Source organism: Phyllobates terribilis, unplaced genomic scaffold (assembly GCF_046119375.1).
Source record: "Phyllobates terribilis strain yellow unplaced genomic scaffold, ASM4611937v1 Scaffold_3__8_contigs__length_932513732, whole genome shotgun sequence".
Classification (NCBI taxonomy): domain Eukaryota; kingdom Metazoa; phylum Chordata; class Amphibia; order Anura; family Dendrobatidae; genus Phyllobates; species Phyllobates terribilis.
The window spans coordinates 367503490-367529635 of NW_027362763.1; the positions used below are offsets into that span (position 1 = coordinate 367503490).

The 26146-nt window shown below is 45.2% G+C and overlaps 1 protein-coding gene across 2 annotated transcripts in view; it reads right to left on the reverse strand.

Moving 5' to 3' along the window:
• Window positions 1-26146, reverse strand: part of CSMD1 (CUB and Sushi multiple domains 1) — a 2980041-nt gene that overhangs the window by 150913 nt on the left and 2802982 nt on the right. For both annotated transcript variants that reach the window (XM_073675393.1, XM_073675394.1), the window contains exons 58-60: window positions 5338-5514; window positions 4282-4461; window positions 2114-2287 (exon numbers count right to left, since the gene is read on the reverse strand). In XM_073675393.1, the coding sequence (XP_073531494.1) occupies window positions 2114-2287; window positions 4282-4461; window positions 5338-5514 (531 nt within the window). The remainder of the gene's footprint in view (window positions 1-2113; window positions 2288-4281; window positions 4462-5337; window positions 5515-26146) is intronic.

Genomic DNA, 26146 nt, shown 5'->3' on the forward strand with positions numbered 1-26146 from the left:
TTAAGGAGCATGAGGTAACAGTCTCCCGCTCACACAGTCCCGGCGAGGGGAGCAGTGACTTCCGGCAGCTGATCTCTCCTTGTAAGCCATGCATGGCAGTGATGCCATGCACGGCTCACATGGAGAGATCAGCGCAGGCAGACAGGATGCAGCACTGGAGGAGAGAGAAGAGAGGTGAGTAGGAGTGTTTATTTTTTATGTGCAGCGTGATGGGGATTAGGGGGACCATGCATACTAGGATAAGGATGAGGGGGCCATACATACCAGGATAAGGATGAGGGGGCCATACATACCAGGATAAGGATGAGGTGGATCATACATACCAGAATAAGGATGAGGGGGCCATACATACCAGGATAAGGATGAGGGGGCCATACATACCAGGATAAGGATGAGGGGGCCATACATACCAGGATAAGGATGAGGGGGCAATACATACCAGGATGAGGGGGATCATACATACCAGTATAAGGATGAGGGGGATCATACATATCAGTATAAGGATGAGGGGGCCATGCATATCAGGATAAAGATGAGGGGTGCCTTGCATACCAGGATCGGGATGAGGGGTGCCATGCATACTAGGATAAGGATGAGGGGTGCCATGCATACCAGGATAAGGATGAGCAATATGGTGCCATACATATCAGGATAGGGATTAGGGGTGCCATGCATACCAGGATGGGGATTGCTGTGTCTTGCATACTAGGATAAGGATGAGGGGTGCCATGCATACCAGGATTGGAATGAGGGGTGCCATGCATACTAGGATAAGGATGAGGGGTGCCATGCATACCGGGATAAGGATGAGCAATATCGTGCCATACATACCAGGATAGGGATTAGGGGTGCCATGCATACCAGGATGGGGAATGCTGTGTCTTGCATACTAGGATAAGGATGAGGGGTGCCATGCATACCAGGATTGGAATGAGGGGTGCCATGCATACTAGGATAAGGATGAGGGGTGCCATGCATACCAGGATAAGGATGAGCAATATCGTGCCATACATACCAGCATAGGGATTAGGGGTGCATGCATACCAGGATGGGGATTACTGTGTCTTGCATACTAGGATAAGGATGAGGGGTGCCATGCATACCATGATAAGGATGAGGGGTGTCATACATATCAGGATGGAGGGGTACCATGCATACCATGATGGGGATTGGGGCTATGTATAATAGGAAGGGGGGAGCATATCTACCAGGATGGGGGATATTATCAGACTTGGGTGACATTACCCCTATAAAAGTGTCAGCAGCAGACCCACTCCCCCTTAACAGTGCATTGTGACCACATTTTTTGCTTAATTTTTTTTTCTATTTTCCTCCTCTAAAACCTAGGTGTGTCTTATGGTCCGGTGCGTCTTTTAGTCCGAAAAATACGATATATATATATTCCATGCATTGGAATCGGATGTGTATATACTATAAGTTCACTGGGAAGTGCACAATAATCTGCCTAGCTGTGAAAGCAGCCATGTTCTCGTCCATCACTGGTCATTCAATTGCGTAATTGTTTGGACGATTGGAGGCAGCTGAGTGCTGGTTTGTGACAAAATGGGTGCAGCTTGGGCACATCTGCTTGATCCCTTAGCTGGTTCCTGTCAAATTGGTGGCAGCATTGGGATATCTGCGTGATCCCCTGGCTGTACCCTGACAATCAATATAAAAGACAAAACATACTGTCATGCTTATCTATGCATGTTCGTCTATAATTGCATCAAAACTGCATTTTATGGCCTTACCGTTAGTGTTCCATTAATTCTTTTTAGCATGGTATATATTTTCTTTTGCAATTGTAATGTTGTCTATATGTAATGCTCTAGTCTCAAGAAATAGTAATAAATCTAGTAAAACACAATGGTTTTTATAGGGTAAGGCTTTTAAAAAGTAACAGTGAACTGAAAAATTAACTACAAGTTAATGATAATTATCAGTGATGTCTGTTGAACTGACTGACCAACCGCTCCAACCTTTCTACATATCTACATTATTCTGACTGTATGATTAAATGTTTTGATTAATTGCTTAGTCATGTCCCTCATTGAGCCATATATTGAAATACTAATAAGAAAGTATCTTTTAATTGAAAAAGTTCTTGACTTACGCAAACACTGAGGGATTTCTCCTCTCCAACTTCCCCTTCCTTCACACGAAAGAACAGTAGGACTAGATAGTTGGTAACCCTCCACACATGTGTAACTCACACTGGAACCCCAGCTGAAGTCAGAGCCCTCCAGCTTGCCATATGGTACATGTGGTGGTTGCCCACAATGTATTGCTGGTTTTGGAGACAAGAAAAGCAGTTGAGTATTTGTTCTAGTTCTCAAAAAAACTTCACCAATGCCACTTATCAATTTACTATCTATAGCAGCAGTGAACTACATATTTCCATAGAAACCTTCGTATTTTCCCAGTTGTTGGATTAGATGGAAAAAGGAGGGCTTTCTATGCGCAGGTTATAGAGTTGAGTAAGAAGATTTGAAGCACCCTGGTCAAGTAGACATGTCTGTAGTCTGTGGCTGCCAGGGCAGATCTCTACAATCCTCCTTCCATTTTCCAGCATCCCCTCTTTTGATGATGCACACATGATATCCGCTATATCTAGTAATCAGACGTGATACTAGTGATACTGGCTGATAGGAGGAGGTCTGGTTAGGCAGCTACAGACCATTGAATATTTTTGGTCAACTCTAGCAACTTAAGAACACTTCTAAATAGTATTGTCTTAATCCTCTACAGAAAATCTTAACCCCTTCATGACCTTGCGATTTTTCATTTTTGCGCTTTTGTTTTTTCTTCTCCTTATTCCAAGACTGCATAACTTTTTATTTTTCCACCTCTAGAGACGTATGAGAGATGAGTTGTACTTTTGAATGACACCATTCATTTTATCATGTGATGCACTGGAAAGCGGGAAAAAATTTCCAAGTGAGTTGAAATTGCAAAAAAAGTGCAATTCCACAATTGTTTTTTTTTTTTTTTTTGATTTACCAAGTTTACTATATGGTAAAATTGTCTAGGCAATATGATTCTCCAGGTTAGTACGAGTCTGCAGTAACCAAACATGTATTTTATTTTTATTTAAGTGGTGAAAAAAAATCCGGAAATTTGTTATTAAAAAAAAATCCTTTATGTCATCATTTTCCGAGACCTGTAGCGTTTTCATTTTTCATGATTTGGGGCTATGTTAGGGCTTATTTATTTTTTGCGCCCTGAGTTTAAATTTTTATTGATACCATTTTGGAGCAGATGCAATGTTTTGCTTTTTATTGCAATGTTGTTGTGGCTAAAAAAAATCATTCTGACCTTTCGATTTTTTTTCTCGTTACATTGCTACCCGATAGGATTAATTTATTTTAGATTTTAATAGATCGGACATTTCTGAACACAGCAATACCAAATATGTATATATTTTTAATTGTTTTATTTTAAAGGGGCAAAAGATGGGTGATTTGAAGTTTTCTGGGTTTTTTTTTTTTATATTTTAGAATATGTTTTTTTCTCACTTTTTACTGTGTTTAATAGTGCTCTTGGGAGACTTGGATCTGTGATCATCTGATCGCTTGTGCTATACATAGTAGTGCATCAGCACTGCTATGTATAGCAAAAACGACAATCTCCTATGAACGCCGGCCCCGAGCGTTCACAGGTGGATCATAAAGACAGGAACGGGGGTCATCAGCAGACCCCTGGCTATCATGACAACCCATCGGTGCCCCATGATCACAGAACAGGGGCACCAATGGGCGAGATGAATCACACGCTTCCAGCCGGTTCCTGTTAAATCCCATTGTCAGTGATTGACAGCAGGATTTAAATGGTTAACAGCTTCAGGCAGTCATCATGTGTGGTGAATGATGTGGGCTTGGCAAATGAGCTGACATCATAGTAAGGGACCTGACCTTTGATGTAAATATATGTCAAATGTCGTAAAGGAGTTAAAATACATTGTTATTTTAGTAAATGTAAATAATATGCATGGATATAGAAACATTTACCATATTCACTTTTTAATGGACTATTTTTGTTCAATAGAAATTTTTTTTCCAAATGACTGCCATGTTCTTATGGTTATCCTTTAGTATAGACTGTGAATTATAGTAGCCACTGACCTTTTACAAATATTGATTAATAAGTTTCTATTAAAGGTGTAAATTATCAGCTACCAAAACATATCAAACTATGTCATAATAAATATTGCCTTTATGATAATAATATAATAGCTAACATATTCACATATTACATAGAAACCCGCTCTTATGATTTACAGACCTTTGCATGTATGTTTTGTCTGGTTCCAGGTGCCATCTTTTCCACACTTCATTGGACCCGCAGAGGGTGGATCTCTCAAATACCCGGGGTTGCAGTGATAGGTGACTGTTTTGTTAAATGTGAAATCTTTTCCAAGTTGAATACCATTAGCAATGGAACCTGGATCTTCACATGAAATCACTAATATGAAAACAGAAAATGCTAATTTAATTACATGTTGTAGCAACTGGTACATGTACAGTATAAACTAATGATCTGTTGGTTCTTATTGCTATTGAACGTGTTCTATTTTATTAGGAAATATAATAAACATCCAGTTTAGCATTGTAAATCAGTAAACTCTGTTTGGAGCTTTAGGCTGTGTGCACACATTGCAGATTTAGTGCAGATTTACTAGCAAAACCTGAAGCAAAACCTGATGCCACCAAAGTGAATGAGAAACCTGAAGTGTTATGCACACTTTGAGTATTTTTGACTTTCAGATTTGGTGCAGAAAATAATCTAAAGCATGTCAATTCTCTGTGCATTTTTGCCTGCTTTTTTTCACCCATTGAATGCACTGAAAAAAGCGGCAAAAACGCTGCAAAATCGCGGCAAATACGCAATGTTTTTAGGCTGCATTTTCCTGCCAAGAGATGCAGAAATGGTGAAGAAATTTCACAGAAAATATTCAACGTGTGCACATACCCTTACTTGTGGATACTACACAACAAATCTGCATCAACTTAAAGGTCAATATTCTGTCTGTGGTGGGGATTTAGTAAGAAAGAATAGATTCAAAAGTAAAAAATAAATAGCAAAAATAAATATTTTACCCTAAAATTGTGATAGACAGATAGATAGATGAAGAAAGAAAGATAGATAGATAGATAGATAGATAGATAGATAGATAGATAGATAGAGATGCTTTCTGTCTTTTTCAAATGTTGAAATAAGTTTTAAGGAACTAATCTGACTGCAGAAAGAGAGAAGTAAAATCAATAGTCATTCCTTGCATAAATAGAAAAAAAACATCTGACACTTCTAATCTGTTGTGACAGTCATTTGGTTATTGACCTGAGCAATCTGGAGCACTTCCAGTCCAGGTTCCATTGGCAGTACAATGTCGAGTAGTTAACCCTGATGTTTTGTAACCTTCCCAGCAGGCATAGATGACAGAACTGGAGAAAAGTATCCCATCACTGAAAATTATCATGCCATTGGCTGGAGTTCCAGGATTTCCACAGGATACCGCTGTCAGAAAGATGGAACTAAAATCAACATAGTTGCACAGAAGTGACAAGTGGGATTAAACCAAGTACAATGATTTTAAATAGCACAGAAAAGTTTGAAGGCTTACATTTGTCATACCAGTCATTGCGGTAATGCAAAATGCAATCTGTATTACAATACCAATTATATATATATATGGAATTTTGTATTGATCATATTAGCTATATGTCAGTATATGTCAGTGTCACTGATGTCCTTATTAGCCCAAAGTTCAATGGCTTAAAGCCCCACTTCAGCATTCTTTTTAATTTTAGCACAGGGGTGGTGCCAATAATGTAAGTACCTTGACCCTAGTATAATACTCACCGCCCACTGTCTTTAGGTCTTCCCAGTGCCGCACCAGTTCTGATCAGCCATCTTGGGATTGCTACTTCTGGCAGACCGGAGGTCACAGGCTCTCAATGTATGTGTATTAGAGTCTCGTTCTGGCTCTCACAGACTTATATTGAGTTGTGACTTCCGGCTCGCAAAGCAAATTCTAGAGAGATGCTGCAAGTCACAGACTATCAAGTTCAGTGGCGCCGATAAAATATGAAGATGTCAGTTGGTAACTATTATACTAGTTGCAGGGAACTTAGATTAGTGGCCCCGCTCAAGCAAGAAAACTAAAAAGAAACGCTGGAGTGATGCTTCACTATAAACTTTTGTAACTAGTTGTTATTATTCTTGATGAGATAGATGGGTATAATAATTCAGTAAAAGCAAAATGCATATACTGTATGTATAATTCCAACATTTTCTTAAGATTAGCAAATCCAATATGAGAAACAAAATAGAGATCAACAAATAAATAGTCATTTAATTGTTCAAGCTACCTATTTGCAACTGCTTTTTTTTAAGTGTATTTCAATTATTTAAAGTATAATCAGGTAAAAAACATAGTATAAGATAATATAGTATGTCATAATATAATATATCCAACACTATTTAACCTGTCTGTATTCACATACTGTTTTACCCTGCGTTCAGTGGCTCAGTCAGGGCTTACTTCTGTACACCCTAAAAACATGATTCGAGAGTATGCGCCCACAGGGTGAAAAATGATGTAAAATAGAGCACAGCGTAACTTCGTCTGCATTATTACAGTTAATGGCCCTGTCAGCACATACGCCCGATTCCGTTTTGCAGGGGTTCAATCGTAAGCCCCCATGGAACCACACCAAATTACACTATTAATTTGACCAAAACGATTCCCAGTTTCCATATTTAAATTCCAATGTTTAAAGGGAACCTAGCATGAGAGTCATGCTTCTCAAACCACTGGCCCCATGAATGACATGCTCTCTTTGATTGACAAGTCTCTCCTTTTGACCTCGGCCCCACTATCAGTATTTGGTCAGTATTTGGTCAGTATTTTTTCTCAGGAGTGGGAGCCAAAACCAGGAGTGGGTGATAAATGCAGAGTTGGTGACTTGTTTCTAATATACCTTTTCTCTAATTTTTCCTCACCTGGTTTTGACTCCCACTCCTGAGAAAAAATGCTGACCAAATACTGACCAAATACTGATAGTGGGGCCATGGCCTTTATGTGTATAATGGAGCAGGAAGGTGAGAAACCACCAGAAATTAGCTTGAACTCTATGGTTCCTGGTTGTCTTTACAAAGAATGTTTTCACTGAGCTATGAGCAACATGCTAACGTGTGTGTTTGTGTGGGGGGTGCAAGTCCAAGTTTAACCCTCAAATTATGATTCTAATTCGGCCACTTGAAAAGACTCCACTTCCGATTGCCAGTGACTGGGTCAAATTATTCTTAAAATAACAGGCCTTGCAGGGTTTTCCATTATTCCATTATTTACTGGTTAGCACCTGCCGCATATTGTAGGCATGGACACCCAAAGCTCATTCATGTGTGGCACCCCAGGGGTCTGGTTTCCACAGTAACAGCAATGTTATGTCTGAGAGCAGGTGGGAGGTCTCTTGGTCAGGAATCCTATGCATGCCACACCTCCTGCCCAGTCCTGGGAGGGGAAGGACTTCCCCTATATAAACCTGGGGCTGAGGCAGGGTTAGTCAGAAGAGTAGAGAGAAGAAGAGAAGCAGTAATAGGAAAGAAAGATCAGGAGCTCTGTGGGAGTCGCGCTAAGAGGAGGTCAGGGCTGGAAGCTGTAGAGCTCGCCCTGATTGAAGATTTCTTACCGGACCCGGAGTCCGAGGCTGTGGGGACTAACTCCTACCCAGCAGCAGAAACCGACCGGCAGGGGATTTCAGGTTCTCTGGCCCAGAAACCCGAAGGCTCGGTCACAAGAGTGGGACCAGCACCGCCGTCGTGGAGCGGAAGCTACTAGAAGGCCCCGAGTCACCGGCCATACGGGTGAGCACCACACGGTACACTCAGGGACGTGGGCTACCTTTACCCGCCTCTAGCAAGGTAGCCAGAAGAGTACAATTAGTTGGGGAGGCCTACAACTCCGCCTGGCCAAGGGGGATCCCATCAGCTCAAGGACTGACCAGGCCCCGACCGCTAGCCAGTACTCCGGGAGGGTCTATCTTTGTCACCAGTAAAGACCCTGAACTACACCGCATCATCTCTGAGTGATTCCTGCTACCCCCATCATCCACGTCGGCTGCCCTGAGGCCATACCCCTCCCGTTGGGGGTTATACCATCCACGCTGCACCATCCTTCCATCGGCCTCAGCGGTCTGCCCTGCAGCGGCAGCTCCATAGCTGCATTCAACGGGTGGCGTAGTCGTCCTACATCTACTGCTAATATACCGCCACTTAGTCTGACTCCCTGGGCACGGACCGGGTCACCGCCACGAGACTACTACCCCTATCAGATCCGGCTCCGGGTAGTCCCTGCATGCGCAACGCTACATCACATAGGCCCAGGGCGCGTCAACTTTTGGCGTAGTCGGCAGGATTTCGTGCCCGCAACCACCGGGTACTGCGTGCCTGAAAAAGACTGTTCAAACTTACCAGTGGTGAAGATTCCCGCCATCCGGCACCATCTTCAGCCTTCTTCCCGCCATCCGTGAAGATTCCCGCCATCCGGCGCCATCTTTTGCCTTCTTCCCGCCATCCGTGGAGTTTTCCCGCCGTTGGACGCCATCTTGAAGACGCCGCGCGGGAAGAAGAGGGACGTGGACTCCGAAAGCGCGCGAGAACTGAAGCTCCGCCTCACGTCCAGACGTCGCGTAAGGTCCTGGAAGGAGCCCAGCAGACGCTGACGTCACAGGAGCGCGACGGAAGGTCCTCAACCCTGACGATCCACTGCGGAGCCGCGGCCTACGGAAGAGGATCATCGCAAGGTAGGCCACGGTCCACTAGGGGGGAGGAAGATGTCGGATACGGAGGAGAGCTTCACTGCCTCAACCCCCGCCAGCGCCACCGCTGCTGCAGTAATGCCTTTCACCATGCCCTATATCCCGGGAGCGGCCTGGCTACCCCAGTACTCAGGGGAGTCACATACTCTGCATGACTTTAGAGAAAAGCTGGATAGCCTCTTCCAGGTGTACCCCCTCACAGAAGAGCAAAAAGTGAGCATCCTGGTGGCCCAATTAACTGGGGCAGCCCAAAGGGAGGTAAAGTCCTGGCCACCTGGGGGGAGGACTGTCACAGGGATACTAACCCGTCTGAAGGACACCTTTGATACCCGCACCTCAGCCGAGATCAAGCTTAGATTCTACGGGTGCAAGCAGCGAGCACAAGAGAGTATAAGGAACTATGCATTAAACCTACAAGAGGCCCTGAGAGCCATTAAGCAGACTGACCCTGACGGCGTGGGAGACGAGGAAAGGCTGTTGACTGAACAATTTATAGAGGGTTTATATTGCAATGCCCACCGAACCCAGTTGCGGGCAATGGCCTTACAGAACCCTCATCTGGGATTTGCACAGTTCAAGGACAGAGCCATCCAGGTGCTCCGAGAACCGGCACCAGGTGGCGTTGTGACCCACAGACGCCCCACTACCACTTACCACCAGGAGGCGGCGCCCTTGTCGGCAGGGCCTGTGGGAGCTGATGCGCAGGCTTTGAACAATGACCCGGCTCCCGACCTGCACCATCAGGTCCAAGAGCTAGCTAAAAGCGTTGCTGCGCTAACCCGAACTGTGCAGTCTTTACAGGTTTCTACTCCAGGGAAGATCCAGCTGGCATCCGGACCGGAGGACATCCCGTGGCGCCGACCAAGGAGGACCCCACCGGCCAGAGGAAGACCCAGCGACCGATACAACGAGGACGGACAACCTATCTGCCGCCGCTGCAATCAACCCGGACATATGGCAAGGTACTGTCCTTTAAACTGGCACAACCTAGGGTAGAGGGCCAACCCCTAGGAAAAAGATCATCAGGCCCATCAAACTGGCGTGACAAATATGTGGGAGGACGTCCAGTCTTGCCTGTGGTACTGGATGGCATTCCTATGAGTGCCCTACTGGACACTGGGTCACAGGTCACCACCATCCCGTACGTGCTCTTCAAGCAGTACTGGAATGACTCGGATATAACCCGCTACCCTGACGACGACTTGAGTATCATCGCCAGCAATGGTCAGCCCGTGCCACAGATCGGATTTAAAGAGGTGACCATTAAAATCGGTAGAGTCGAGCTGGCAGCCCAGGGACTGATCATTGTGGACATTGACAAGCGCGAGAGTCACCCTAAGATAACTCTAGGAACTAATGTAATTGAAAATTGTCTTGCAGAGGTGATTTTTATTTTACAGCAGGTTGCCAAGAACGCCAGCTCCGGCCAGCAGCGAGTGCTCCAAAAAGAGATCCGGGCACTGATGCGACGGCAACAGGTGGAACTCGCCGGCGGTGAGATTGGTAGCGTGAGAATGTGTGACCCTTTTCCTATTGCCATGCCCCCAAAAAGTGAAATGATGATTTGGTGCCGGGCGGCTATTGGTCTGAGGGGTAGAGATTACCAGGCAATGGTAGAACCAGTTTACTCAGACAGTAGGCCCACCATTTTGACAGCACGGGGGGTGGTCAATGTACGCCATGGGAGAGTGCCCGTTCGCATAATAAATATCGGGAAGAGGGAAGTGTACCTGCCCCGGTATGCCACGCTAGCCAAATTGTATGCTATCAATCAGAATTCCATACAGTCCGTAGAACCCTTGCCTCCATCTTCTCCGGAGGAAGGTAACGGCTCTAAACAACAAATGGAGGATTGGTGTCAGCAACTACATTTGGGTACTGACTCCACTCCCTCACACCAGAAACAGGGAGTCTATCGGGTGGTTCAAGAGTATGAGAGAGTGTTTAGTAAACACCCGTTAGACTTCGGGCGAGTCAAGGGGGTAGAACACCACATCCCCACGGGAGACCATCCTCCCATAAAAGAGAGGTATCGACCCGTACCCCCTGCACACTACCAACACGCCAAGGGGATGCTTAGAGACATGAAGGAGGCTGGGGTAATCAGAGATAGCTGTAGCCCCTGGGCAGCTCCACTAGTCTTGGTCAAAAAGAAAGACAACACCATGAGAATGTGTGTAGATTACCGGAAAATCAACCGTATCACACACAAGGATGCGTACCCCTTACCAAGGATAGAGGAGTCTTTGGCTGCTTTAAAATCTGCTAACTTCTTCTCTACCTTGGATCTCACTAGCGGGTACTGGCAGGTTCCTGTAGCAGAGGCGGACCGGGAGAAAACTGCATTCACCACCCCGATGGGACTTAGTGAGTTTACCTGCATGCCGTTCGGGCTATGTAACGCACCAGGAACCTTCCAACGATTGATGGAATGCTGTCTGGGACACCGAAACTTTGAGACGGTTTTGTTGTACCTGGACGATGTCATCGTATATTCCAAGACTTATGAGGACCACCTGAAACACCTGGCGGAAGTGTTCGAAGCTCTGGCAAGCTACGGCCTAAAGGTGAAACCCTCCAAGTGTCACCTCCTGAAGCCAAAGGTGCAGTACCTGGGACACGTGGTGAGTGCGGACGGAGTGGCTCCCGACCCTGATAAGATCACCGCAATTAAGGAATGGCCAAGCCCCTCCAGCGTAAAGGAAGTGAGGCAGTTCCTCGGGTTGGTAGGCTACTACCGAAGGTTCATTCCCGGTTTCACCAAAAAGGCAGCCCCTATGCAGGACCTCCTGATAGGCCAGTCCAGGAAAGCCAAGAACCAGAAGCCACCCTTCAGATGGGAGAAGCTGGAAGAAGAGTCCTTCCGTCAGCTGAAGATGGCCTTCACGGGGGGATGAAATCCTGGCGTACCCTGATTATAGCCAGCCCTTTATCCTCTACACCGACGCCAGTAACATCGGGCTAGGAGCCGTACTGTCCCAGATCCAGCAGGGGAAAGAACGGGTAATTGCTTATGCCAGCCGAAAACTGCGACCCACCGAAAGAAACCCTGAGAATTACAGCTCATTTAAGCTAGAGTTCCTGGCAGTGGTGTGGGCAGTCACCGAACGCTTTAAGCACTACCTCGCTTCTTCCCGGTTCACCGTGTACACGGATAACAACCCGTTGACACACCTGGACACTGCAAGACTCGGTGCCCTAGAGCAGAGATGGATGGCCCGCTTGTCCAACTATGAGTTTACAATCAAATACCGGGCAGGACGCTCCAATACCAACGCGGACGCCCTGTCCAGGATGCCAAACCTACCGGACGAGGGTGAGGATTCAGAAGACTTGGAAGAGGTCGAACTCCCTGCGTTCCACCGTCATGGGACTATCCAGTATTCCCACCGTGTAAGGGGTAAGCAAGCCGCTACGTTCAACCCCTTACCTCACTACAACTGGGCGGAAACGCAAGACAGTGACCCTGCCGTCTGGCTGGTGAAGGAGATGCTGACTCAGCCAGAAGCTCGCCTTGACCCAGACGCTCCGGAGGAGGCCAAGCAACTGTGGGCAGAGAAGAGTCGACTGTTCCTTTACAAGGGGAAGTTGTGCCGCAGAATGGTTAACTCCCGGACGCATGAACTGATCTGGCAAGTAGTGGTGCCAAGAAGGGACGCAGCTATGGTGATGGAGGCATACCACGACGGGGCTGGGCACTTCGGATGGAAGAAGCTGGAGTTCCTGCTGCGCGGGCGGTTCCATTGGGTAGGCATGAGAGGAACCATCGAGAGGTGGTGCAGAGACTGTGGCCCATGCAACCTAAGAAGGAAGGACCGTGCCAGCCAGAAGACCCCCCTTCAGTCCATCGTCACCCGGCAGCCGTTGGAACTGGTCGCCTTGGATCATGTAAAACTGACCCCAAGCAGAAGTGGCTACGTCTACGCATTAACCATTGTGGATCACTACTCCCGGTTCTTGGTTGTCGTCCCCGTCAAGGACTTAACGGCTCAAACAGCAGCTAGAGCCTTCCAGCAGCACTTCTGCCGTCCACACGGCTACCCAGAGCAGGTGCTGACGGACCAGGGACCTGCCTTTGAAGCGGAGGTCTTCCAAGAGTTCTGTACTCTGTATGGCTGCCGGAAGACCAGGACGACACCCTATCATCCGCAAACTAATGGACTTTGTGAGAAAATGAACCAGGTGGTGATAGATCTTCTAAAAACATTGCCCCTGGAAGAACGCAGTCTGTGGCCTGAGAAGCTGCCCGACCTGGTGGACCTATACAACTACATCCCTGTAGGTTCCACCAACTGTACCCCGGCTTACCTAATGAGGGCAAGACCCGGTAAGCTACCTGTTGACCTGGAGATGGGAGTCCTGACACCCGAGGACACTTCACCGGAAGCAGACTGGGACACAGAGAGGCAGCAGCAGTACCGGAAAGTACAGGAGAGCGTGAAGCGAAGTCTCTGTCTAGCTAGGGAAAGACAAGAGAAAACTTACAACCAGTATGCTCCCGCTGTTCCCTTGGTACCCGGAGAGCAGGTCTTGAAGAGGAAAAGACGGCTCCACAAGTTGGACGACCAGTGGGAGAAGGACCCGTACATCGTACTGCCCTCAAGCCACGACAACCCGAAGGTCTGTACCATCAGTAAAGACGGAGGGGAAACCACAACCATTGTATCCCGGGATCACCTGAAGAGGTGTCCCGAACAGCTACGGAATCCTGAAGAGGAACAAGAAGACCCTCGACCCGTAGAGGAAAGGGAAGATGTGGTTAGTACTGTGCTCGGAGACTTCCCTCGGTCCTGGACTCAAGTCAATGGTGCAGTTGTGGTACCCGTCCTCACGTTCCTCCAACCAGCATCCCAAGTACTCACGGAGCAACCAGTAGAGCTGGAAGAACAGCCGGTCCAGGAGGCAGAAGACTCCACACAAGCAGATCAGGAGGATCAACCCTCTGCTTATAGTGAGCCTGCCATACCCCTAGTGAGCCAAAGAGCCTGTAGACAGCTGCCCAGTTTACCCTTGACAGCTCCTACACCCTGTAGTTCAGGGCCAGACAGTCAGCTCCGTAGGTCCACTAGGGCCACTAAAGGCCAGTTACCCGCACGTTGGAGAATTTGAAGTGTTTAAATTGTTTTATTTGTGGTCATCTGTCTGTTACTTGTAAATAATTATGTGTTTCTAGTTATTTTTAGGAGTCCTTGGTGGATTTACCGGGAATCCTTGTACAATTGGTTGGAGCGTAACTTAGGAATGGACTAAAGACTGTTAAGGACTCGGGACAGGACAGACCCCTACCTGGTTACGTCTCCCTGTTTTGGTGAAATGGACACCTTGCTTTTCTTAAAAAACTGCACCCGGTTGTGGACACGCCGTGACCATTCTAATATGTTTTTTTTTATTATTGTACCGTTTCTGTTTGTATTGGTTATGTTTTTCTAAAAATATGTTTAGTCCCGGAGTACTAAATTTCACTAGGGGGGAATGTGGCACCCCAGGGGTCTGGTTTCCACAGTAACAGCAATTTTATGTCTGAGAGCAGGTGGGAGGTCTCTTGGTCAGGAATCCTATGCATGCCACACCTCCTGCCCAGTCCTGGGAGGGGAAGGACTTCCCCTATATAAACCTGGGGCTGAGGCAGGGTTAGTCAGAAGAGTAGAGAGAAGAAGAGAAGCAGTAATAGGAAAGAAAGATCAGGAGCTCTGTGGGAGTCGCGCTAAGAGGAGGTCAGGGCTGGAAGCTGTAGAGCTCGCCCTGATTGAAGATTTCTTACCGGACCCGGAGTCCGAGGCTGTGGGGACTAACTCCTACCCAGCAGCAGAAACCGACCGGCAGGGGATTTCAGGTTCTCTGGCCCAGAAACCCGAAGGCTCGGTCACAAGAGTGGGACCAGCACCGCCGTCGTGGAGCGGAAGCTACTAGAAGGCCCCGAATCACCGGCCATACGGGTGAGCACCACACGGTACACTCAGGGACGTGGGCTACCTTTACCCGCCTCTAGCAAGGTAGCCAGAAGAGTACAATTAGTTGGGGAGGCCTACAACTCCGCCTGGCCAAGGGGGATCCCATCAGCTCAAGGACTGACCAGGCCCCGACCGCTAGCCAGTACTCCGGGAGGGTCTATCTTTGTCACCAGTAAAGACCCTGAACTACACCGCATCGTCTTTGAGTGATTCCTGCTACCCCCATCATCCACGTCGGCTGCCCTGAGGCCATACCCCTCCCATTGGGGGTTATACCATCCACGCTGCACCATCCTTCCACCGGCCTCAGCGGTCTGCCCTGCAGCGGCAGCTCCATAGCTGCATTCAACGGGTGGCGTAGTTGTCCTACATCTACTGCTAATATACCACCACTTAGTCTGACTCCCTGGGCACGGACCGGGTCACCGCCACGAGACTACTACCCCTATCAGATCCGGCTACGGGTAGTCCCTGCGTGCGCAACGCTACATCACATAGGCCCAGGGCGCGTCACATGCATGGGGGAGCAAAGGCTAGTTATCTAGTCTGATCCAATAGAAAAACTATTATTATACAGTGTATCACCAGTTGCTAAGTAAAGTTCTATATAGCCATGTGTTTAACAATATTATGCACGTGACTTTATTGTCATAGCTGATAGGTGTATATTTGGCTGTAATAAAAAAGCCATATATGGTTAATAAAATTAATGCTATTAATATATTTTATAATGAATAATATTTAAGTCCTGCAAATAATATTTTAAATTTTGAAGAAAGTCTCACCACTGAGGTACCCCAAAGTTGTTTGGGACCTGGTTTACAGAAGAGTTTAATGGGCGAAAAGCAATGTTTGACTAAATAACATAATTGCTCGGGTCTGGTTGGGACAAAAGTGCACAATAGAGCAATATGGCAAGAGAAATAAGAGAGAGTGAAAGTGATGGTAGTTCTCACCTAGGGGGTTGTGTAATGCCACAACACCTATAAGAGTCTTAGAATCCGCGGCTGTAGCGCTGTGGCTGGGGAAGAAATTTGTCCAGACAGCAACTCACTTTAGTGAAGATATTACAGTACTTGGGCAGCTCTTGTGGGAATGAAGAAGTCCAGATGGTATACAATTAAGGTTTTTATTCAGACCAATGCATTTCGGCACCAGACTGGCATCTTTTACATTGAAAAATGTGCCAGTCTGGTGCTGAAAGGTGTTGGTGTGAATAAAAACCTTAATTGCATACCATTGAGGCTTTTTCATTCCTCCAAGCACTGCAGCCTGTAATGTCTCCACTAAAGTAAACAACGTGACTCATTTAGTGCTTATTTCAATGTTTTTGTGATTTCATAAGACAGGGTAAATGCAATTATTTCTTTTAATTTTGTCATGGCATTTGACTATTAGTGGTAAAGCCCAGGTATCATCATGCAATGGCAAGTGTAGTCTTAGTATAATAAATTTAAGAAATATTGTTTAGGACTATATTAGAGGATTTTTACAGAACAGTGGTATTGTAACAGCAGAAATCTTTCCTTATAACAATGATGAATGTTGAACATTTATGTGCAGGATTGTTTAAATGGTCCCAGCTAGAGAAGCCCTGAGGAGCTACAGAAGATCATCTATAATACAAGCATCATAACCTTGACTACTGTGCACTAAGATGCTCATATAGTTTCTTTATACAAAGCAATTGCTGCTGCTAGATTTGATCTCATAATAAATTCTAATCATATAATCAATCATACACAAAGACATGCCACCAACTTCTGCTTATCCCCATGTCCTATTAGAGTGGTTACCTTTCCTCATTCGAGGTTGTTCCATCTGATTTCACCTGCACTGCATTATAATGCAAAAATGTGGAAGCACGGTGGCTCAGTGGTTAGCACTGTAGCTTTGCATCACAGGGGTCCTGTGTTCAAATTATACCAAGGTCAAAATCTGCAAGAAGTTTATATGTTCTCCCCATGTTTGCATGGATTTCCTCCGGGGTCTCTGGTTTCCTCCCGCACACCAAAGACATACTGGTAGGGAATTTAGATTGTAAGCCCCAATGAGGACAGCAATGAGGATTTGTGTAAAGTGCTACGGAATATGATAATGCTATGTGAGCGAGTAAACAATTAAATACATTATAATTTTTTGTATTCAAATATACTAGTGCAAAAATAAGAAAATAAAATATAGTATCATTGTAAAATTTGACCACTACCAATTCCCTTTAGAAACTTAGCAAAATATCTGTACCCAGAAGTTGACATTTTATCTTTGAGTAATTACCTAAGTGGAAGGGTAACCCTTAAACCTTAAATTGAACCTCACATGTTCCCTATGAGCCTCCAAGTTTGTACTAATACAGTATCATACAGAGTCCTATCCTTAAGTTGGTGTTTCTGGTGTAAGAAAACTTTGGTGTTCTGAGTGTCAAAAACACTTTTTTTGCTGCTCAGGATATGCTAGTTAGCAGTACTAGTTTAGTGGAGCATTTCCCCCTCCCCCAGACTATTTTCAGGATCAGAAAACACATCCATTCACCATATTGATCTGTTCTTCACTGTGCCCAGTCACAGTTACAGTATAGTATATTGTAAGTCTGCACAAAAGCCCCTGGACTGAAAAAATGATGGGAGACCAGTGAAGAAGATGTCAGTCAAGCCGAGAGTGCATAATTACAGCACCTGGGTAACTATATTATTATTTATTTTTAGAGCACCAGGTGCTGTACATGTGAAATAGGTTTACATACGAAAACAAATGCAAAATTACAATGAACAAAATAACTGGTACAGAGGGGAAAAGACCATGCCATCACAGGCTTACAGTCTACGGGGTGATGGAAAGGAGACAGTAAGTTGAGTGGTTACAGCAGCTCCGGTGGTGGTGAAGTGACAGCGGAGTCATGGCTGTAAGTTTTCTTGAAGAGATGAGTTTTCAAGTTCTGTTTGAAGGTTCAGAATGTGGGAGACAATCGAATATGTTGGTTCACAGAATTCCAGAGGATGGGGTATGCTCTGGAGAAGTCTTGAAGGTGATTTGGTGAGGAATGTATTAGTGTGGAGGAGAGAAGGAGGTCATGTAAGAAGCACAGGTTTCATTTGGCGAAGATATTGGGAGATTAATTTAGAGACATAATGAGGAGACAGATGATGGACTATAAGTTAGAATTATTAGTTTAAACTGTATCCATTGGGAAATTGGGAGCCAATGAAGAGATTTGCAGAATGGAGAGGCAGAGAAGTAGAGATAGGAGAGGTGGATTATTTGGATAGCAGAGTTAAGGATGCTATATGTATATATACAGTACAGACCAAAAGTTTGGACACACCTTCTCATTTAAAGATTTTTCTGTATTTTCATGACTATGAAAATTGTACATTCACACTGAAGGCATCAAAACTATGAATTAACACATGTGGAATTATATACTTAACAAAAAAGTGTGAAACAACTGAAAATATGTCTTATATTCTAGGTTCTTCAAAGTAGCCACCTTTTGCTTTGATGACTGCTTTGCACACTCTTGGCATTCTCTTGATGAGGTTCAAGAGGTAGTCACCGGAAATGGTTTTCACTTCACAGGTGTGCCCTGTCAGGTTTAATAAGTTTCTTGCCAAATAAGTGGGGTTGGGACCATCAGTTGTGTTGTGCAGAAGCCTAGTGGATACACAGCTGATAGTCCTACTGAATAGACTGTTAGAATTTGTATTATGGCAAGAAAAAAGCAGCTAAGTAAAGAAAAATGAGTGGCCATCATTACTTTAAGAAATGAAGGTCTGTCAGCGCGAAAAATTGGGCAAACTTTGAAAGTGTCCCCAAGTGCAGTTGCAAAAACCATCAAGCGCTACAAAGAAACTGGCTCACATGAGGAGCGCCCCAGGAAAGGAAGACCAAGAGTCACCTCTGCTTCTGAGGATAAGTTTATCTGAGTCACCAGCCTCAGAAATCGCAGGTTAACAGCAGCTCAGATTAGAGACCAGGTCAATGCCACACAGAGTTCTAGCAGCAGACATATCTCTTCAACAACTGTTAAGAGGAGACTTTGTGCAGCAGGCCTTCATGGTAAAATAGCTGCAAGGAAACCACGGCTAAGGACAGGAAACAAGCAGAAGAGACTTGTTTGGGCTAAAGAACACAAGGAATGGACATTAGACCAGTGGAGATGTGTGCTTTGGTCTGATGAGTCCAAATTTGAGATCTTTTGTTCCAACTACCGTGTCTTTGTGCGACGCAGAAAAGGTGAATGGATGGACTCTACATGCCTGGTTCCCACCATGAAGCATGGAGGAGGAGGTGTGATGGTGCTTTGCTGGTGACACTGTTGGGGATTTATTCAAAATTAAAGGCATACTGAACCAACATGGCTACCACAGCATCTTGCAGCGGCATGCTATTCCATCCGGTTTGCGTTTAGTTGGACCATCATTTATTTTTCAACAGGACAATGACCCCAAACACACCTCCAGGCTGTGTTAGGGCTATTTGACCAAGAAGGAGAGTGATGGGGTGCTACTCCAGATGACCTGGCCTCCACAGTCACCAGACCTGAACCCAATCGAGATGGCTTGGGGTGAGTTAGACTGCAGAGTGACCGCAAAAGGGCCAACATGTGCTAAGCATCACTGGGAACTCCTTCAAGCTTGTTGGAAGACAATTTCCGGTGACTACCTCTTGAAGCTCATCAAGAGAATACCAAGAGTGTGCAAAGCAGTCATCAAAGCAAAAGCTGGCTACTTTGAAGAACCTAGAATATAAGACATATTTTCAGTTGTTTCACACTTTTTTGTTAAGTATATAATTCCACATGTGCTAATTCATAGTTTTGATGCCTTCAGTGTGAATGTACAATTTTCATAGTCATGAAAATACAGAAAAATCTTTAAATGAGAAGGTGTGTCCAAACTTTTGGTCTGTCCGGTATATATATATATACACACATATATATATATTTTTGTATTCAGCATATGTGTTACTGTGAACATAATGATAAGGATGTTCAATTTTCACATCACATTTACGTAAATTAAATATTAAAATGTAAAAATACTTTCAATTGTGCATAGGGTGTATAACAACGAATTAAGTTCTGATCTATTTCTGAAGGATTTAATTGTCTGTATTATTTTTCTAATAATAAGATATAAAATAAATGTAAGTGTCTCTCTCTTAAAGTTCACCGGTTATTTAAACTTAGCAATATACTTGCTCAGCAAGTCAGAAGCCCTGGCTAGCTAGGGATCTCATTAGAACCTAGCATAATACGCTTTCTAATATATCCCTAATGAATTGGATCTCTTTAAAAATAACTTGTGGATTTTCAAAGCAGCAGCTCATAAGTGGGAATCATTGTTCTTGTGTCATGTGTTGTGCAATTGCATTTTTCTCTCAATGACAGTCTGTGCAAAATAATTGCTTCTCTTAAAGATGGAGCACTTCACGGGGAGCATATAACTACAAGGGCTTTGCACTATAGTTAGATATTACCTGGTGAGATTTCCTGCTCTACTTATCAGCTAGTCCACTGTAGTTTCATTGAGATATAGACAAAGGTTTTAACACCGCTAATTAACAAAACACCATAGCTTTGATTTCAAATGGTCATAATTAAATATAATACTGCCCTAATTAAAGAAAAAAAAACATTTTCAGAGAGGCAAATCTCAAACCAATAAAAATGTGTTACAGTGGGTCCTCTGATCAGCTCTCAATTAGAGGTTAGCTACCCTGAGGTTTAAAGTCTAAGGAATATCTCCATAATTTTACCATTAAACCAAGTCATATATTACGTATGACTTTAATTTCAGGTTTCACCCTCATAATATTTACTAACTGATAACTGATGCACTAACAAAAACCTTGTAGACAAGACAGTAATGTAGTTTGGAGTCATGAATATAAAAGCAGTATCATTTATGTTCTAGCTGCTGAATCCTTTCCTTTGAAATCCAGCGCCCTTTCACACACTCTGTGCACTCCATCTATATCAGTCCCTCTCTCTTCCCCATATCATGTACAGCTCACATGCTGTTTTTACATTCTTATGCCACACACATCTATCCACTCCATTGTGCAACACAAGAGATGCTCTCACAAATCATTAAATCATCAGCTTACTCAGTCTATTTTCCTTCTCATAGTCACAGGATACATCTCAATACATCTCCCCAAATGTACAGTAGGCCCTCATTATAGTATAAGTTTAATTCCTTTTCTGTTGCAGGCAGAAACTTTGCTAATCTTATTAACATTCAGTGCATGCGTTTTCCTGTTTGCTTTAACTGTGCCCTCTGGAGCACCAGATTTGTGTATAACCAACTCCACTACATCCATGACTTTTTCCTTTCAAATCCTCTTAACCTTCTGGCTGCTACTAAACTTAGATGAAGCAGACAAACACCTCTGTTACTGACCTCTTATATGGTAACTTTCATTTTTCATTTAAGTGGGCAGTAGCCGGGCAGAAGGATATCTATCGAACCGGACTGGAATAATTTACATAGAGAGCGGGAGAATTTCAAAAGGGTTTTGGGGGGTTTACAGGGGAATCAGGGGGTTATATATCCCTTTATGGAATGCAGCACAGGTGCTGATTAAGGTACTAGTCTTAGTTCAGACATGAAAAAACTGGTGACAGGTTCCATTCAAGTGAATCAATTACCAGCTCTTATTTTCTTCCTCCTCCACCTTACTGTCGGGGTTCCTCAGAGCTCAGTCTTAGTCTTTACTCTTTTCTCTGTACATCGCCGCTATTTAAAAAACATCAGCTGATTTGGTTTTCAGTACTATCTCTATGCTGATGACACCCAATTATACACTTCTTCTGACATCAATACCGCATTACTACAAAATAGCAGAGATTGTCTCTAGCACTATTCCTCCCGCTATCTAAATCTGAATCTGTCAAAAACTGAACTTCTGTGTCTCCCTTCTACTAACCTACCTAAGCATGAAATAGTCATCCCCATGTATGGCTCTACCATAACTCTCATGCAAAATACCCGCTTTCTTGGGGTTATATTTGACAGATCTTTCCTTCACTCCTTATATCCAATCGCTTAATAACTCATGTCAGTTGCACCTCAAAAACATCTCTAGAATTTGACCTGTCATTATCTTCGACTCTGCAAAAACTCTGACTGTTGCTCTGATTCATTCTCGCCTGAACTACTCCAAGTCAGTACTAATTGGTCTCCCTCCTACTGAACTCTCTACTCTCTAATTTATCACAAATGCAGCAGCCAGGATTATATTTCTGTACAACAGCTACACGGATGTTGGAATCATGTGCTAGTGTTTGCACTGGTTGCCCGTCCACTACTGAATTCAATATAAACTTATAACTATTATACACAAAGCTCTCCACAGTTCTGCACCACCCTTCATCTCCTCCTTCTTCTCTATTTGCCACTCTACCCGTGCCCTCTGTTCTACTAATGACCTAACACTAACATCCTCTATAATTTTAACTTCCCACTCCCATTTACAGTATTTCTCTCAAGCTGCACCAGATTTCTGTGATGCACAACCTCAGACAATCCAGTTAAATTCCAGTATCCACTATTTCAAGTGTGCTTTAAGAACACATTTGTTTAGACTAGCCTATCACCTCACCTTACTAACCTAACCATCCACTATTTTCTCTTCCATGCACACAGTAGCTCTTTGTACATGTACTTTTACACATAATGGCTGGTGACCAGTTCATGTAGGGTGTAGAGTCGGCGTCTCTGCCTCCTGCTGGGCAAAGACACCATTCCCCTCACCACCACGGTCCCGGTCTGGCGTCCTCCAGCTCCCTTGCTGCTGTTGCGCACAACTTCCCGGGCACTGTGCTTAGGGCATGTGCGCTCCCTCCCTCTTAAAGTGCCCACGCGCGCCATCCTAAAGAGTCTCCGGCCAATGGCCAGAGGACCACTCCTATTTAAAGCACCTCCTCTAAAATGGAGGTGCTGTGCAAGGTTGTTGTTTGTGTGCTAACACTCTCCTCAGCCCTCAGGTTCCAATGCCAGCCAGTCTGTCTATCTGCCATGCCTGCCTGCCTATCAGCCGTGCCCACCTGCCTGTCTACTAGCCGTGCCAGCCAGCCTATCAGCTATGCCCACCTGCCTGTCTATCAGCCGTGCCCGCTGGCTTGCCTACCCAGATCACCTGTCAGGTTACTTGCGGTGACCCCCTGCTTATCTACCCGGATCGCCTGTGTGGCTACCTGCCGTGCCCGCCTGCTTGCCTACCCAGATCACCCGTCAGGCTACGTGCCATGATCATCCACTGTAACTGTCAGCCTCAGCCACCTGACCTGTGGGAGTCGCCTGCTCTCACAGAAGGTCCAGTCCCAGAGTGCCACTTGGTTCACCTGCCAGGTCCCTCCTTGAATCACGGAGTCGACTAAGCCGCCGTGTGAGCAGGGTTGGTCTGAGTTGGCACTTAGTTATGTCCTTTTGGTCCCTCCTTACATCGCAGCACAGAGATTCCACCACCCAGATCCGTAACACAGGGTTATTTGAATGCCCTTATTTATTAAACTGATGTCTGGACTTTAGAAGACAAACACTTTCTTTTTACCTATTGTGTTACTCCTAATTCCTCATAGATTGTAAGCTTGTGAGCAGGGCCTTCAATCCTCTTGGTATGCATTGAACTATGTGTTACTCTGTAATGTCTTATCTTGTTTGTACAAGTACCCTCTGAATAGTAAAGTGCAGAAGAATGAGTTGTCGCTATAGAAATAAAAATGATGATGATGATTATTATTATTGTGAGGAGCTGGTCATTATCAGACTTTTCCAGCATGGAGCTCCGTTTCCGTCAATATTATTATTGTGTTTTATTAGAGACTTGTTTTCTGTGTCTCATTAATGTTATACTTGCTTGTAAGCTTATGTACACTAATTTCACTGAGTTTCCAGTTTCCAGCATTCCAATTCAAACTGCGACTAGGCCCATTGTGTGGATGTTGAAAGTAGATCTAGCAGAGAGGTCACCACAGGGAGTGGCACATGCAGTCCCAGGTAATGAGTTCAGCCTGAGAAAATACCTCCACTAATGCACACTTAGCTTTGAGGGGGCTGATCCCAGTGAAGGAAAAAAGAAGCCACATGTTTATTCAGCAGTTGTGTGGAATGTCGTAGAAGAGATAGGATCAATACTAAGGTCTTGTAGCCCAGGGATGGATGGATGGTTTATGGAGTGTTGGAGATCAGTACCAACTGGGCTGGATACAGTTGTGGGATCTGTCAATTAGATTTAAACTTTTGATAAGGACTATTGCTACTGGATACGTGTGCGTCCATGGTTTTATCTGTCGTCTGGAGGATCAGAGATTGTGGCTACAGACTATACTGGCTGGAGATAAAAAATCTGCGAGCCAACCAAAAGTTGGGAGACAGTGAGTATCATCTGGTTCAAAGGTCGTGAAACTACTCCTGGGAAGGGGATCTTGTGGACTGGGACAATTGTATTTTGGCCATTTACCTGGAGATAATGAAAAAACCTTGAGGTAAGGAATAAAATATTGTTGCATCGTTAACCTGACTAGGTGATTATTTACAACTCACAACCTCAGATCTTCACAATTATTATTATCATCTAACAGTCATAGATTACCTCAGAAAAACAAATATATTATTCCTTAGAAGAATATTTGAAGGCAGTCTCAGCACATTTATCCACTGTCCCCAGATACAAAGTTTTCTTTCTTTTCTTATCTGTTATTTACAGTATATTAAACAGCTTTTAATGTAAGTCTTTTAGGTCAATATAACATCCCTGACGGCGTGCTGGCATGGCTTACCAACTCCCACCATGCAAGACCGCCATCTTACCTATCAGTCCTGGCTGCATACTTTGCTCCATTATGTGCTGTGTGTATGATTCTTGTCTGATTGCTTAGGGCGGCGGCGTGGTTACTGTCTGATTTTTATAGTTACTGTGTGCGCACTCCTAATGTGTCCCCAGCTTATTGTTGTGAGTCACTGGATACTTAAACCCCCTCCACCCAGTAGGAGGTGCCTGAGCAACACTTTCTTGCTCGTCTACCGTACCTGCGCGTTTTGCTCTGCTTTGCTTGTTTACCGCACCTGCGGGTTTTGCTCTGCTCTGCTTGTCTACCGCACCTGCGGGTTTTGCTCTGCTCTGCTTGTCTACCGCACCTGCGGGTTTTGCTCTGCTCTGCTTGTCTACTGCACCTGCGGGTTTTGCTCTGCTCTGCTTGTCTACCGTACCTGTGGGTTTTGCTCTGCTTTGCCTGTCTACCGCACCTGCGGGTTTTGCTCTGATCTGCTTCTCTACCGCACCTGCGGGTTTTGCTCTGCTTGTCTACCACATCTGCGGGTTTTGGTCTGCTCTGCTTGTCTACCGCACCTGCGGGTTTTTCTCTACTCTGCTTGTCTACCATACCTGCTTGTTTTGCTCTGCTTGTCTACCACACCTGCGGGTTTTGCTCTGCTTTGCTTGTCTACTGCACCTGCGGTTTTTGCTCAGCTCTGCTTGGATACTGCACCTGCGGGTTTTGCTCTGCTTTGCTTGTCTACCGCACCTGCGGGTTTTGCTCTCCTTTGCTAGTCTACCGCACCTGCAGGTTTAGCTCTGCTTTACTTGTCTGCGGCACCTGCAGCTCTGTTCCTGTATCCCAGTCTGTACTGGTCCCTATCCTGCCTGTGTTCCTACCAGCCAGTACCCACCTGTCTGCATACCAGCCGTGCCTGTCAGTACCCACCTGTTTGCATACCAGTCGTGCCTGCCAGTACCTACCTGTCTGCATACCAGCCGTGCTTTCCAGTACCCTCCTGTCAGTATGCCATCCTAACTTGCCTGTTCCTGCATTCTCCAGTGTGGGTCAACAGCTGTGACCAGGGTCTGACCTGGAGTAGCACCTGGTCCCTCTGCTCGGTTCCTCACTGGTTCACGGAGTTGACTGAGCCGCCATGCGACCTTGGTCTGACCGAGTTGATACTTAGTCACGCCCCTCCAGGCACTCCTCGGTTCATGGTCCAGTGGGAGCACTCATCATGCTCAAGCCAGTCAGTCCGGGCGTGTGCATAACAGCTTGATCAGGCTATGGTCCCCTTTGAGACCCAAGGCCCTTCGCTCTCGGAGACATTTGAATTCTTGTCTGGTGAATACGTGCACCAAGGAAAACATTTTTCTCAAGCTGAGGTCCAGGCGATTTACGCACCAGTTCAAATGGAGCACTAGTGTTGAACCACCCTCGTAGTGTTCGAGTTCGGTTCGGTTCGTCGAACACCCGTGTGTTCACCGAACTGTTTGTCGAACTGTTCGTCGAACACCTTCGAGCACCATTAAAACCAATGGCAGGCAAACAAAAACACATAGAAACACATAGAAAACACCTTCAAAGGTGTCCAAAAGCTGACAAACTGCTCA